Source organism: Rhipicephalus sanguineus, chromosome 10 (genome assembly GCF_013339695.2).
Source record: "Rhipicephalus sanguineus isolate Rsan-2018 chromosome 10, BIME_Rsan_1.4, whole genome shotgun sequence".
NCBI classification, from domain to species: domain Eukaryota; kingdom Metazoa; phylum Arthropoda; class Arachnida; order Ixodida; family Ixodidae; genus Rhipicephalus; species Rhipicephalus sanguineus.
In genome coordinates, this window is record NC_051185.1 from 62,770,734 (window position 1) to 62,787,033 (window position 16,300).

The window sequence follows — 16,300 nt, forward strand, 5'->3', positions numbered from 1 at the left end:
AGAGGTCGGCCTGAGCGATAGTATGCTCTATCCTGCTACTCGACACCGGGGGTGGGGAAAGGGGGAAAGAAAGAGTGATGGATGACGATGGTAAGTAAGGGAGGTGAGTATGTACAGTCCCGTATAGGTAGCGCAGTGCTATAGCCGCGCATCCAGTCCAGTGGCTTGTAGGAAAGCTGCGACCGCTCTTATGACCACAGTTGTACTGTTGGCGTCAGGGCAAGGGCCCAACACAACCTCATCAGTTAATGGCCTATTATACACTCCTTCAGTAGAAGAAATCAGTTTCTGTCGTTCGTGTGCGTATGCTGGGCAGGTACCAAATATGTGCTCAAGTGTTTCTGGCACTTGACAGTGATCACAGTTAGGACCGGTGTCACTGCAGCCGATGATCTTGTGAAGGCCACACCAAGACGAATTCGGTGAATCATACTTGCGTTGTGTCGTTTTAATTTACGAGTCATGCAGAACCTCATTTCGGGGTCCCATTTGTGTAATTGCCGGTGTCGTCTCTCCGGTTTGGTCCAGTGCTCAAATGTGAGGTTACGCATTACGTACCGAAGCAGAGCGTTCGTGTCTGGCCGTGAAAACGCAGTGCGCACTTCAGGGCCTGGTCAAGGCTGTTTTAGCTTCGGCCTCTGCCTCTTCGTTCCCCATTATGCCGCAGTGGGCAGGAATCCAATGGAAGGTTACGAGGTGGCCATTCGTTAAAGCAACGTGAAGAAGCTCCGTAATTTCTATGGCTAAAATATAGTATGGACCTTGTCTCGTGACGCAATTAATGGTTTGCAAAGCGGGTTTTGCATCACAGAATATCATCCATGTACGAGGTTGCTCTCCAGAAATGAACCTTATTGCCTCCCGGATAGCAACAAGCTCTGTGGCAGTTGATGTGGTCTTGTTGTCTACTTTGTACCGTCGAGCTATAACCATTTGTGGGATGACAAAGGCTGCAGCAGAGGCACATAGCATGGGATCCATCGGTGTATACGTGCATGGTGCCCGCCGTACGCTATATAAATTTTATGTAGGGTCAGTTGTTTGAGATCAATTGATGAAACTAGGGACTTCTTCGTAATCCCAGGAATCACAAGCCTAACAGGCGGTTTAGGCAGGACCCACGGAGGTGTGCCAGGAAATTTCGAGGAAGAAAACCTTGATGGTAGAATGTTTTCATGCCGTGATATTGGTCTTGAAAAACTGCAGTTTGGGTGGGTGGCGCGGAGTGCTGATAGCGGGTGCTGCATGTGTCGGGTCAACAGATAAGCATTTTATACCGGGGTAATTTGGATAATTACTTGCTTCGCCACAAGATGATCCCATTTAAAGGACGGGTGATGGCGAAGCGGTCTCCTGTGCCGTGTTGTACGTCAACTTGCGTGCGCAGTTAAGTACGGGGAAAGCATAGTTTCACGTCGCTGACGCCCCTCCCCTTGCTTTTAGCGCACGTCACACACAATCAAACTACATAAAAGCTTAATTGAACGGCTGCATGACTGCTTTGTAGCTCCACTGAAAGGTAACATATACCAGTAAGCAGTAACCAGCTTGAACATTCTGCCGTGGTTGCAATTTTATACTCAGAAACTACGGACAAGCGCTTTCTTAAACCGGCATGTAATGAAGTTTGTTTCACGAAAAGCTGGCAAAGTGTATGTTTCGTTCTGGCGTTTTATTACGAGCATTTTCAGAGGTCTTGATCTTCATTTCAACTGAGATAATTAACTATTCACGTGCTCCTTGCTAAAAAAAAAACTCACAGGATCATTTATGCGTTCGCCTAAGACGACTCGAGGGAGCCACCTTCTTCTTTTTCTTCTCAGTCGATGCATTGTTCCTACGCCCTTCCTGCGTGCTACGTGACGCCAACAGGCAGAAAAAGAGTGTTTCACACTCGCCGTCATGGCTGCTGGCGTAGCTGACTGACGCTCCCACGTTTAAAGGCCAACTCCGGCGATTTTTCGAGGCCGATGGATCTCAATGAAATTCGCTGGGTACGTTCCCTTGCACGTTTCCGTCATTTATGCCAAAGTACAGGCTTGAGACATGCGCAGATGGTTTGCAAATGAATTTTAAAGGTTGTCTGCAAACGCCCTCCTGGCTTCCCACAATTATTGGCAACATTGCGTCTGTGACGTCAGTATTGGGAAGGCGGCGGAAGTGACGCAGCCGAGGGCACCGCTAACTTTGGCGCTTCGGCCGCTACAGCGAGCGTCTACTGTGCACAAGGCGACAGACAGCGTTGGTTTGGCCGGCGTTTCGCTGGTCGTCCCGGCTGTCAGTTTTCATACTCCGCGCCGGCGTGACCGGCATGCCCTGCACGACTTCCGGTTCGTTCGTAACAACGTCTACGTCACACGTAGACAGTACACTCGGTTGGGTATCGGTTTCGATGTTGCGCTTTTTTGCTTATTTAAAATTCTCCAATTTGCCGAGTATTTCTGCTACCGGCTCCTAACAGGAGCGTCTCAGGAACATAAAAGCACAATTACTTTGACATGGCCAAAAAATTGCCGGAGTTGGCCTTTAAATGCAGATATATACCCGCCGCGGTAGCTCAGTTGGTAGAGCATCGGACGCGTTATTCGAAGGTCGCAGGTTCGGCCCCTGCCCGCGGCAAGTTATCTTTTCGTCCACTTTTCTTTCTTCACATTTACCTTACATTTACTACTAATTACATCCCCTATACTTTCCTTGGCATTATCGTCTGTTAGTGCTCATTAATATTGTGTCTAACAAAGAAAAACGAGCCCTTAAAATGAACACTTATTTCCTTCATTCATAGCGAGGGTCTCGTTCTGGCAGACTTGATGCTTTCAGGTAGTATGCGAGGGACTATTGGTGAGCTGCCAGCTCGTAATAAGTTCACGTGCTACGTGACGCCAACAGGCAGAAAAAGAGTGTTCCACACTCGCCGTCATGGCCATAGGTCGGCAAAAAAATGTGCAGCTCACTCAGACTCACTCATGAAAAATATTTTGCCCTTAGAGCTCACTCGGACTCAGACTCACAAAAATTTTCCTCAGCCGGACTCACTCGGACTCAGACTCACTGAAGTTTTTTCTCAGCCGGACTCACTCGGACTCAAACTCACCAATTTATTACTCACTCGGACTCACTCAGACTCAGACTCACGGCTCTATCTGAGTCTGAATGAGTCTGAGTGAGTCGACTCATGAGTCCGTTAGCGTGTAATTGGCTTTGTCGACCATGGTGTCAATGCCCTTTCACAGCAATATCTCGCATAATTGGTGCTCTACTTGGCGCCTTTTGGTCACGTACTTTCAAATATGGGTTATCAGTGGTTGCAATCCAGTAAGGATATTTTTATTGAAAAGCATGACTCACATGAAATATTTTTATCAAGAACTTCCTGTGAAAGGGTTTCCGGGGGCAGGTCTTGGCACCCCCCCTCCTTGTAAATCACGTCTCTGATCAATAAATATTGATCTGGCGTATGAATTCTAGTTCTTGGAAGTATGTGTGAGTCGATGGGAATATTAACGTGAGCCGACATAAGGCTGATAGTAATGCTTAAGTGGTTTAGATAGAACGATAGGCCGGCAAAAAGGTGTGGAGCTCACTCAGACTCACTGAAGAAATATATTTTGCGCTTAGAGCTTACTCGGACTCAGACTCACCAAAGTTTTCCTCAACCGGACTCACTCGGACTCAGACTCACTAAACTTTTTCTCAACCGGACTCACTCGGACTCAAGCTCACCAAAATATTACTCACCCGGACTCACTCAGACTCAGACTCACGGCTCGATCAGAGTCTGAGTGAGCCTGAGTGAGCCGACTCATGAGTGAGTTTGCCGACCTATGGTCATGGCTAGTGGCGGCGCTGACTGACGCTCCCACGTTTAAATGTACATATATACCCTATAATGTGGACGGGGGATGGCCGCCGCGGTAGCTCAATTGGTAGAGCATCAGACGCGTTATTCGAAGGTCGCAGGTTCGGTCCCTACCCGCGGCAAGTTATCTTTCCGTCCACTTTTCTTTCTTCACGTTTACCTTACATTTATTACTAATTACACTCCCTATACTTTCCTTGGCATTATTGTCTGTTAGTGCTCATTAATATTGTGTCGAACAAAGAAAAACGAGCCCTTAAAATTAACACTTCGTTCCTTCTTCCTGCGTTATATATAGGTGCTTTCTGCGCCTAACATGGCTTTGCACTGCCACCGTGATCGACCCACCTTTTACCAAGCCATGATGTCATGTAATGATGTCATCATGTGACGTCACGATGACGTCACATTTTGACGCCTCCACGTGATGTGACGTCATGACGACGTAATATTGTGATGCGATCACGTGATGACCATATTTTGCACTACTCGTTTGACGCCGACGCCGCGGGACGCCGCCGACGGTCAATTTTCCCGTTGATGAGGCATCTAACGCTCTCGCCTTCCAAAAAGAAAAAAAGAATTGTTATTACAACAGCGAATCTACCCTGCAGCGCTAGCGACAGTGCTAAAATACCGTGCTGAAGCTGCATCCCAAACTTCTGTTACCCGAGTCCCATGGTGACACGTACAAACGACAGCCGCCCAAAAGCTGTGCCTTCGCCATTACAAACTCTGTCTCGACCACTGCACGACGACGTGCGTAATAACAGCTGCAGTGTTGCTGAATTGGCAGACCACTTCAACGTAGTCAATGCCTTTCCACGGCTACGCGGTTCTATTCTGGACATTGGGAAATTCCTCCATGTTGTCGAAATGCCGCCATTGGTGAACTCTACAGAAGTTGGCCCGGAGGGCTGCTACGGCCCCTCCGATTGGCTTAAAATGTCGCCATTACGAAATCTGACGTGATGGCGGAATTTGACAGTGTCCAAGACAGCAGCCAGGGTGTGTGATTTCGCTCACTCACGTGATATGACGATGCTACGTCGCGTGTGTTTCCACGGATCCTTATGAAGGGAATGACCTGGTGCTGCTCCTGAAAGCGCGTTGCTTTACTCACTGCGTAGGTCATCTGGACTCGCAGATCTCGACGAGCCTCATTATAGACAATTTTACATAAGACAAATGGGCGCCGCCGCCTAGGGCTGTTAAACGGTTGTTCTGTTATATTTCTATCTTGTGTCGTAAATTGATAAGTTCAAGAAACGCATAATTCACCAACTCAACAGTTTTCACGTGCACACGACCACTGTAGCACTGTTCGTTTAGTTGTTGCAGACACAAAACGGCAAGATTAGCAGCGGGGCTATTCTGGACATTGTCAGATTGGTCAACTCTGATTGGCCCAGAGGGCTGCTACTCTTCCATAGTTGGTTCAGGATAGTACCATTACGAAATTTCCCAATATGGCAGAATTTGACAGTGTCCGGAATAGCACCCCAGTCCGATATTGTGGCACCGAAGTCCACCCGCAAAATAGTCTACAGCTTGCGTTGCCCAAGTTATCAGTGATGCAAGTATTCACAGTGGCGTCGCTGCGATCCACATTGCTTAGCTGGAACGGAGATAGCTCAGGTTATCGCCGAGCAGTCCTTGCTGCACAAAATGTCCTGTAGTCTGCTTGAAACGCTCGAATGGCATTGCGCATGCTCAGAAGCAAAGCGGTCTGGATAGTGCGCTATGCAAGCGTTCACACAGTGACGGGTGCTGCAAAATCTACATCAGTCGTGGTTCGATCCCACTGGTGCATCGACCGATCGGTCGCGCGTCGTCAATTCCAAGCATCGCTGCACCATTGAAAACGTCTAGTCTGGAGCACGCAACTGGTGAGTGATGCCTTCAGAGCCCACGTCTTATGCATTACTTGTTTCGACCATTGCGTGAAGTTTTGTGAAATGGGCGATGATCTCGGGTGCGAGCGGAAAATGCCAGAAAACGAAAGTTGGTCTCAATTCGCGCAATTGTCCGGGTGCGAAGCACTGCGACAATGTCTTCTAGACCGAGACGCAGATACGTGACCAGGTGTTACAAGACCCGTGGCGAAATTGTTCAGTGTGCAGACGGAGCAAATGGTACACGATTCATTAATCTACCGTGCCGGATATCTGCATATGATACTTACGTCACCTTTATGTCGCCGCGGAACTGCGAGTCGAGGAGGCAGCAAGTGTGGCACGGTTCTGGAGACAGTGACTTCCACTTTACTGGTGCAGCAAACGCGCCAAACCAAAGGACGCGGGACAGCATGAGTAGGATAGTTTGCTTCAATTACATTTGCATAAATGTGTCGCTGGTGGCATCCCGGAACTGCTCTCTGATTTTAGTGCGTACCTGGACAGGGAACAGAGGGAATAGCCAGAGCGCCTGTGGATGTAGTTCAGGTGGCGCTATACATGCAACTCGATCCGTGTGCTGTCCTACTTCTTACAGCTTGACGGCCTCCAAGTGCGCGGTGGTGAAAGTCCGGAGGTTGCGTGCCATCTGCTCCGCTTGCGTCTGAAAGGGGCTGAGCTTCGGAAAGATGACGCTAAGCCGTCCAAAAAATTTTAAAGAATGCACAGAAAATTAAAAAAAAATGTCATTACTTGAAGCGTGCCACGCATTCCCCGAAAATTGATTTCCTTATAAGAGACACACTTTCAGGCCACTTGCCTCTCACTGTTCGCTTTATTTGGCCTAATATTTAGTGCGTCATTGTCTCTATTGTGGATTTAATGTGGTTTTTTATTATATCATTATGATCTAATGTCATTCAAGCCATCAAGAGAAAAGAACTAACAGGGTCCCTTATGCATTCCCGAAGGCGAAAGCCATCTTCTTTTTATGCTCAGTCGATTGACTTGACCCCCCCCCCCCCGAAAGCTTAATTTTTTTTTCTGCACCTAGCGTGGTTTTGCACTGCCTCAGGGATCGTAGACAAGCTTCCCGTGCCTCCGGAATCAGCCCACTTATGACCAGGAGACGATGTCATACGGTGACGTCGCTATGACGTCGCAAATTTTGGCGATTTGTTTCATCATGGGTTGGCATCATCACGTGATGATTTTTCGCATTCCTCGTGTTGATGCCCACGGTCACTTTGCGTGTTTTATGAGGCATCTAAGCCTTTCGTCTAAATAAGTAAAAGATTTCAGATGAACAGACTAACATGTGTTCTGCTTCATTGATCCATTCAGCTACAGAAATTTACAATCTTAATGACATCTCTTTTCATAACTTTTTTTTCTTGTCTCCTGAACGGGTCCTGTTTTCTTTTTCTTTTTGTTTTACGCCTGTAGACTACGGCATGCTTCGATTTTCCCCCATTGCATTGTCACCCTGACATTCCCCTGTGGCCTTTAATTTATATATATTAGGCTTCCTTTCAATAAACATTTTACGCATGAGTACAGCGCACCTCCTACAAATTACTCGTTTTTCTTTGTTTCATCTACTTTCTCTAGCGGCGTACTAGCGTTATGAAGTTCTAGAGGCTAAGGAGAAATATATAAATATATAGTTTCTGCTTTGATAACCATAGTGTGGTTTAATTTTTTCTCGGCTGCGAAGAAAGTGTGCCAGATTTCAACATAGTACCGCTAGCGCGTGTCATGCAAAATTAGCGTCCTAAACTGATCGATACCGCACGCATGCAGAATCCATGAACGAGGCCTTGAATTATTGCGACGGATCAAATTCGATGGTCTTTGTTTGGAATCGTGCAGCATGCAATAAATAACGCTTGTACGCGCTCCGTGAACGTTCTTGCTGATGACAGACTGCGTAAAGGGCGAGGGCTTTTTGTCGGCGGGTGACTATACATCGCAGATCACTGGTGGGGCCCCTGCTTATCATTTTCGCTTACGGGACTAGTCATGCGTTCTGTCTGCGCTCAGCGCCGATCGTTCGATGGTAACGTGCTTGTGGGCGCCAATGCCGCGAGAGCAAGAACATACATACGAGCAACATTGTAAGGTTCGAGCCTGAATTGTATCATTGATGACGTCATTACAGGACGTCACACGATGACGTCTTTATACGAAACGATTAAGAAGCTTGTCCTTCAATTCAATGAACATTCGCAAACCATAGTTTAGAAGGTTTCGATGCCATTTTCAACTAAAGGAAACGATCTTGAGTAGGCACCCAGTAACAACCACAAAATACCTCCAAGTGCCGTGAGATGACAAAGCATTGTACAGCTGCTTTTGAACTTGTTTCATCAAGTCTTATGCAAGCATACACGATGTGTCAGAAGCAATGGTGATGGTCGGGTTAATTCAGGTAGGGCCGAGTATGGTCCCAAAGTAACTTTACCGCAAGCTCTAACGGCTCCACCCACTTGATTTACGGCGTAAGATTTTTCGCGAATTCTGTCCAGCGTATTCTTGTTCACATTACGCTCGGAAATATTTGTGTTGAACATTCACCGAAGCTGCTCAATCGTTGTAATTTTTTTTCCACAGTGCTCAGTTCATACCATTGCTTTCAGTGAACGAGAGTGCTTGTTGGGCAAGTTGGAACAAGTCATTCGTAATGAGACTTAGCGCAAACACTAGACAGAGGACAAACGAGATGTGCTCTGTCTGGGTGTTGCTATTCTCGGATCCGGGACGCCAAGCAGGGTGACATTGACTTACCTGTAGTTTTCTTGCATTTACTTCATGTTACAATGGGTTCCATTATTTGACTCTACTGACATTTATTAACTTTCTTTGTTTTCGTTGTTCACTTTCAGTGTTCATCGAGACCCCGAGAGGCCTAGGCTCCCCAGCAAAGTCGGTTACAAAGGCTCCAGTGGTTGCTGACGCAAGGAAATATGTTTCTTATCATTGGTTCCTGATAACGGCACCTCAGGGTGCCGATGTTTAGAGAAATTTAAATATGACCACTGTAAGATATTGATCTCGTTACCAAAGTGATATCGTAGATCCGGTGAACTTGGTTTCACTCGTGGACAAAATTAGGGTGAACACGACACATCTGTAACACGAATCTCTGTGTTGACGATAACATGGCCCACGAAGCCGTTATGGCGATCAGCAGATCTTTCCTTAGTGACGTTACGGACGTTAAACTCCCTACTGACGTTAAGGAGCTTTTCGAGAATGGTCTAGAGGTGTACGAGTGCAACGACGAACCGAATGGTACCGCTGGCTTCACTAGTGTGATCTTGAAATACGGCGCAGAGCTCAGGTACAGAGAGCTTTCAGTCACTGAGGCTTCCGTGCTCCGGCGAGTGTTGAGCATGGGACCACCAGTGAGGAAGCTTTTCCTACAACAAATCTCGCTTTGTCCGTTTAAGGTCGCTTTTCACAACCAGGAGACATGTCCTTCGCTAAAAGAAGTCCACATTGATTTCGTCGAGTGCGAAGGCAAGGCCTTGAGCGTAAGCCGCTGCGGAATGTTTCGAAGCCTGCACTCGCTGCACCTCTGCTCCGTCAACTCTGGCAGCGCATTCGCGGAGGACATCGCGAGCTACGTTCGACAGAACAGGTCGCTGAGGGAACTGAGCCTCTGTACCTCCTGCGGCGGTGACGAAGGTGTCGCCACCCTCATGCAGGCGCTAGCGGGAAACGACACCCTCAAGAGATTCTCTCTGGCCGACATGGAGCTGTCTTCCGACACCTTAACCGGCTTCGCGAATATGCTTGTATTCAACTCGGCACTGGAGATGGTCAACCTAACCGACGTGTGTTCCGTGGAAAAGGACAAAGTGCTGTCGTTGTTGGGGCAGGAACTGTACGCCGGTGTCTTCAAGAGGCTTAAGATCCAGTGGCCCGAAGAGCTTCTGCCCGAGCTCACCGCACTTCTCAGCGTGGAAGGGTGCTGTCCGGAGTTGTCCGTCAGCGTCACCCCCTCGGCGTGCGAGGCAGTTCTTCGGGAGTTCTTTGGCGCCCTCGCAGCAGACAAGACGCTGCGCGTTCTCCGCTTTCTCTCCAACGAGGACACGTTCGAGGCGTTCGCGGACGGCATTGTTTCCGGACTGAGGCGTACGACGACACTCCGTGCAGTCAACATAGGCATGTGCGTGGATTCCGCTAAAGCGCGACAGCTCATCGACCTTTTAGACGCCTTGAAAGAAAACCGTTCCGTCGCCAAGTTCGCAATAAGCACCGAAGTCGTCACACCCGAAATAGCGACGTCGCTTTCAGAGTTGTTGGCGGTAAACAACACTCTAAACGACGTGGCCATTTTCAATTACTGCGAAATTTTGCCCGGCGAGGTAGAAACAATCGTGAAGGGTTCGAAGACGAACTACACTTTGACCAGTTTTGTGGTTTACAGCGAATGCAACGACTGCGAAGGTGTCCGCGAGATGGCCGCGATTCTACAGAGAAACAATCGCCTCAAGAACAAGGCTGCGGAGTTTGTGATTTTGGGCGCTGACGCTGCCGACGAGATAGGCGTGGATGCTCTGAGGAAAGTGCACTCAAGCGATGCCCTCGTGGAGATGGTGCAGAGGCTTACTGGCCGGACACGAGAGGAGGCGTTAGAAGACATACAGGCAGCTTTGGCTTCCTTACCTTCGTGATGACGGATCGTGTAAAGCAAATAGTATCTTCGAATACATCGTAGATATTGTCACCTTTCCGTTACGCCCTGATGGCTCCCTTTTGTGAAAGGTGGAACAATTGTCTTCAGCTGCACGAGTATTTTTGTTGGTTAATTGCAATATGTCATGCTGTGGATGCTTAGGATGAGTGTTGCACTTGCTTGTAAACCTGGCCGATGGAACATCGTTTGATATAGTGCTTCTTTTTATGTATGGATGGATGGATATGTGCAGTAAAAGAAAAGCGATTTCTGCCAGCGTGCTGTGACGTATAGGATTACTCAATCAGGTGTTGCCGCACGTATAGTGCACATTACGCTTACAAATTAACCCTGTTTCGAGAAAGTCGTGCGTGTACTTCGTTGTACGATGTCTCTCATGTTTTTTTTTTTATGTCTCATGTTTCTTTATAATAAAAAATCGACAAATCGATTAGCCCATTTCTATTAAGACATTCCTTGTTTTGGCGTGGAATGCGCTGCAAAGATTTTCATCCTCTCAACTCATGTGACAGCTCATGAAACCGTCGATCACTTGTAGTTCGAGATAACTGAAGTCATGTACTCCAAGGATAGCAGCGACCGCCTCTTCATTGTCTATAAAAGAATTTCCTACCATGCTCGTGGCTACACTTTTCCAGGCACTATGAATTCAGAAGTCTATGCAGGATGATTTAGAATGTGAAAATCTGTAGTGTTTAGGCAGATGGCGCAAATCTTCGCAATAATGTCGGTGTGTTAGCCTACGTTGGTCGTTCATACAATAAACAAAGCAAGGAACGAAATTGGCATACTTCTTCCTAACTGTTTTCCGGAGTCGTTTGAGCATCTTGCGACATATTTGTGCATGCTCCTCATTCCCTCAACTCTCCGGCTGCTCTGCGTCACCCTTTCTCAGAACGCGCGTTCCCTTTTTACGTAGCTGACAACGAGACCTTGAAACAAAGAACTCATGTGCTTCTTAAAAGTACGGCATGAGCTCTATGAGGCGGTTCAAATAGCCGGCTACCCTGCACCAATAACTTTTCTTGGCAGCACTGTGGAAGGTACAGAATCGAAGCTAGTGCCTGCTACCACGCCAAAAAATAGTACTTATGTTTACTCATGATTTTCTCATTTGCCTTGCTGAAATAAATGCCGTCTTATTTATTACGAGACTCAAGCAGTTGCGGGAAACAGTAAGTAAAACACAGTTATTGTTAACTTTGCAAGAATGCGTTCCTTTTTCGAGGAACGCATTTTCCAGCGAAGCTCTATCAAACACCACACATGCTGATAGGAGGAGGGGGGAGTATTATTACTTTTGAGTAATGGTAGTGATAATAGCTTTGTGGTCGCTGTGATAGTTCGACCGTGATTGGTTCAGCGGTCGTTTTCAGCAAGATGAATTTGTTCCTTTCGTACGGCATTGTATTCACGCTTTTCTGGTGGCGTCAATTTTCGTGGTCTACTCATGGCAGTCTTAGAATTAACTGAATGAGTTCCTATAGACGGGTCTCCCTATTATATATGAAAGCGGGAAACGCGCGGGGAGAAGGAAGGGTTGTTTTACGTCATACGAAGCCGAGTACAAAGCAGCTGCAACCTAATATTTACTCGGAACGCGTGAAAGGGTCTTCCCATTGTTCACAGGCGCCTTATCATGCAGCATGCGATTTTGATTCGTGTTTTGTGGTTTTCTTTATTGAAACGAATACTGAGCTCTAGGCTATATGCTTGATTGCCTTCAATTGTTAAGGGGCCCCTAAACCCCCCAGAGGTCGAAATTTAGTTGTGGCGTTGCAGTCGTGCACGAGCCTACAGCGAACGCGTTCGTCGGCTCGTGCCTATCCGAATGCCCTTCCTCAGCGTCTGAGGTGAAAACGCAAGGAACGCGCGCATCTGGGGTGCTATTTTGTAAGCGTTCTGTCACAGAACGGAGGCGGAGCGTTCTATGAGCTGCACGGGATTGGTCGAGGCTCAATTCAATTTCAAATTCAATATGCATTGTTTCACGGTCGAAGACGTGAGAATAGCCTGTAAAAGCCATAGAACGGTCACGTGATAACCACAGAACGGCCGGAGACCTCGTTCCGTCTACCTCCTCTCCCCATTTTCTCCCCATTCAATCGACAAAAATGGATACAAAACGGTCTCCGGACGACTTGGATTGGATCAAAACGTATACGCGCGTGGCCTGAGGAGAGGAAGAGCGGCTTCACACGCTGACTGGTATTTAGCCATCTCCCTTTTGCGACAGTTTGCGAAAATGGCGTCTCTGTTCTCGTTCATGCCATTTCGTGTCGCCTGCGTGGCTGCTGCACTCATAGAGTTTCCTAAAATTAACTAGAGGGGACTCTGGCGCTGCGATCGTTCAGCCACCATGGGAATGATGAGTAGTACACAAGTTTGCCTAGTCTTCGTGCTTGCGGCTTCAAACGTATACTTGTGGCTTTGTTTATTGCTGTGTTTTGGCGTTCGTTTCGGATAAAAGAATAGACCGGTGTGAACTTCGTAACCAGGTTTGATTTAGTAAGCCTAAAAAAGTTAAAGTGGTGAAGTGGAACTGCTGACTTTTGCTAAACTTTGTTTTGCGACAAAGCGAATGCAGGCGACACACAGCCAAACGGAGCCGAAAGAACGAAGTTTAGACAAATTTGTGTACTACCCATCATTCCCATGCTGGCTGAAGCGTCATGCGTTGCAGCTCCCATAGGCACTAGCGCCAGAGTTCCCTCTAGTAAGTATTGTAGGAAACTCTATGGCTGCAGTCACGCAGAAACGAAGCCCCGAGGCAGAAGATGCGCTTGAGGGAATGACTGAAGAGGAGTGCCGGCGGCACTTTCGTCTGAATACCGGTTCGAGTGGTGGCGCTGTTCAAATATTACTATAAGTGGACAAATACTAGAAGCATTGGTTGGAATAGCGTGGTAGCCAGCGCCACTATCGACCGTCTCTCGAGACTGTGACACCACCTAGCTCCATGTCAAGATGCTAACACAAATAAATTGTTGAAGTAATCGAGTTCTTCAGTTTAAAGCCTTGAAAAAAAAATGTTAGACAATATTAATGTTCGGCTATAACAATTTCATATTTTTTCGTGCGCTGAAAACATTCCAAAATTCCTTAGCTAGCTATTGTCTGCTTGCTCCCTCTCGTTCTGCCGTTCGGTCCCGCCTCCGTTCTGTGACAGAACGCGTACAAAATAGCCCCCCTGCTAGCGCAGATAGATAGATAGATAGATAGATAGATAGATAGATAGATAGATAGATAGATAGATAGATAGATAGATAGATAGATAGATAGATAGATAGATAGATAGATAGATAGATAGATAGATAGATAGATAGATAGATAGATAGAAGATAGATAGATAGATAGATAGATAGAAGATAGATAGATAGATAGATAGATAGATAGATAGATAGATAGATAGATAGATAGATAGATAGATAGATATAGATAGATAGATAGATAGATAGATAGACGGACGGACGGACGGATGGACGGATGGACGGACGGACGGATGGATGGATGGATGGATGGATGGATGGATGGATGGATTTTGCAGGCTTCTACCTGTTTATTCATAGAGCATAAATAACAAGTTCGACATGTTCATGGGACGCTGATGTATTCCATGTGTCATGCAGTTTATGTGCTTGCATCTATCAGTGTAACCATATTCCGTATTAAGACATCCGTCCTAGTACTCAAAAGTCGCCGGGACGATTCAATGCCGCGTATGTTTCCACCAGTCGTTATGACGGAAACGTGCATTGACGATGCACACTCGGTCCTTTACGCAGGCTGTCACTGTTAGGAAGTCTCGCCGAGCTTTATCAATTCATTTGTTTGTGTTTCCCAACTTATCAGTGATGCAGGTCTACATTGCGGTTGTCACTGCAGTCGAACTGGTATTAAAAGAGTGTAGACACCAGAATTTTCTGATGAAGATTTCAAAAACTCCGCCGAGAGATAGAAAACCTCTGTGGGACCACATAGTTGGGTGATCACGTGACAGCAACTTGGCGAAGTGTACCGAAGCGGTGACGTTAACCAACCGATGTGTTGTCTGCTCTGCTGCATTTCATGCGCGCGCCTCCACTTTGCGGCACCAGCTCTAACGCGACGCGCAGCCGCGTCTCCCGCGGCAGCAAGACCAACGTCTCTTGGCGTTGGCAAGGCCATTCCATCGTCGCTATCGGCGTCGGGGGAATCCGACCATGAGCGTGCACCTGGAACACAATAGCCTGGACACGAGCACGTTGAGGTGAAAAACCATTTCGTTTTGATCCCTTGGCATCGGACCATGAAGCGTTTTGATGCTACACGTGGTCGTAGTCGCCGTACACATCTTCAACGTCACACATATTGCAGTTCTCTTTTGACATTTCCGCTAAATGCTATCGCGATAAGTCTGGGAAAGGAGCGATGCTTCTTTTGTAGATTTCAAAAAATTCAAATAAATTTGCTTTAATTCCTCTGTTTTGTGTCAAAATTCGTCGCAGCATTCCTGGCAAGCGCGCCGAGCTCATGCTGTAATCGGCGTCGCGTCAGCTTACCTTCCCATTTCGGGGTTTAAACTCCCTTAAGCCCCATGAATTAACATCGCTCTCTCCTCGTATTCTGGGAGCCTATACGGTGTCACGGAATACTATTGCAGAAGGAGCTTGGTGCGGGCGAGTTGGTGTAGCATACTGGAAAATTTAACGCTGCGCAAAAACACACGAGGACTAAAGGCAAAAGGGGAAACTCCAACCAGAAGGTTTATTTTAAAAAACCCGACGTTTCGAAGCCTGACCGGCTTCTTCTGCAGGGGTGAGATGGCCCTAGGTGCACGGCGCTTATATGCGCTTTCTTGCCGACAGTTGCCGCAAGCCTTGACAATAGAGGGGGGGCAAGGTTCCCGTGGTGCGGTTGATGTTTTCCGCTGTATTCTGTATATGCCACGACTCGAGGAGAAGCCGCCGGCGCCAACAGCTTTCCTGTTCCAGGATCACCGCATCGTCAGGACTAATGCGGTGGTCACATTTTTCGCAGTGTTCCGCTACTGCACTCCTTTCGCTGTTCAGCTGACGCAGATCGTTCTTATGCTGCCGCATCCTTTCGCGGAAGTTCTTTGTTTCCCCGACGTACGCGGCGGGGCAGTCTGAACACGAGATCCTATACACGACGCCCTGCGCTTTCTCCACAGGCGCGCGGTCTTGGGAAGGGGGAAAAAACGGCCGATGGTGGTGGTTGGCTTGTGTGCCACGCCGACCCCCGCCTTTCCCAGAATGCGCGCTAATGTTTCGCTGGTTCCCGCGATGTAGGGAATCGGCACACGGCGTCGCTGAGGCGGCGCCGCTGGCTCTCTACCCCCACCGCCCTTATTCCTGCGCAGGGCCTTGCGAATGAACGCCTTTGTGTAGCCGTTGTCGCCGAGATCCCGGATTATTTTTCCTTTTCTTCCTTCTGCCGTCGTGGAGACGAGCAGATTCTTTCGGCCCTTTTCACGAGGCTTCGTACAACGGAGAACTTGTGGCAGGTGGGTGATTTGAGCTGAAGTGGAGGTAGCGTCCTGTGTGTGTTGGCTTCCTGAAGACAGAGAAAGAGAGGCTCTGACGTTGTCTTCTCACCAACACATCCAGGAACGGGGGGGTTGAATGGATCTCCATTTCCGCTGTGAACTGAATGTGGGGATCCATGGAGTTTTGCCTTTAGTCTTTCACCCAACCAGGCAGACTTCTGCCGAATGTTTACCTTTAACACGAGGACTAGAAAGGAAGACTTAAAACAGACTAGTGCTAGGTCTGTTTTAAGTGTACCTTTCTAGTCCTCGTGTGTTTTGCACAGCGTTAAATTTTCCGGAATACTATTCCC

At 47.7% G+C, this 16,300-nt stretch overlaps 1 protein-coding gene across 1 annotated transcript; it reads left to right on the forward strand.

Annotated features, from left to right (window-relative positions):
• Window positions 1-8,915: 8,915 nt before the first annotated feature.
• LOC119406435 (uncharacterized) lies at window positions 8,916-10,436 on the forward strand. Its single transcript, XM_037673182.2, has one exon. It carries the CDS (start codon window positions 8,916-8,918, stop codon window positions 10,434-10,436), a length of 1,521 nt encoding a protein of 506 aa, XP_037529110.1.
• The last annotated feature ends 5,864 nt before the right edge of the window (window positions 10,437-16,300 follow it).

Bases quoted from the DNA above. Each gene is read 5' to 3' on its own strand.
- LOC119406435 (XM_037673182.2), top strand. From the start codon at position 8,916: ATGGCCCACGAAGCCGTTATGGCGATCAGCAGATCTTTCCTTAGTGAC.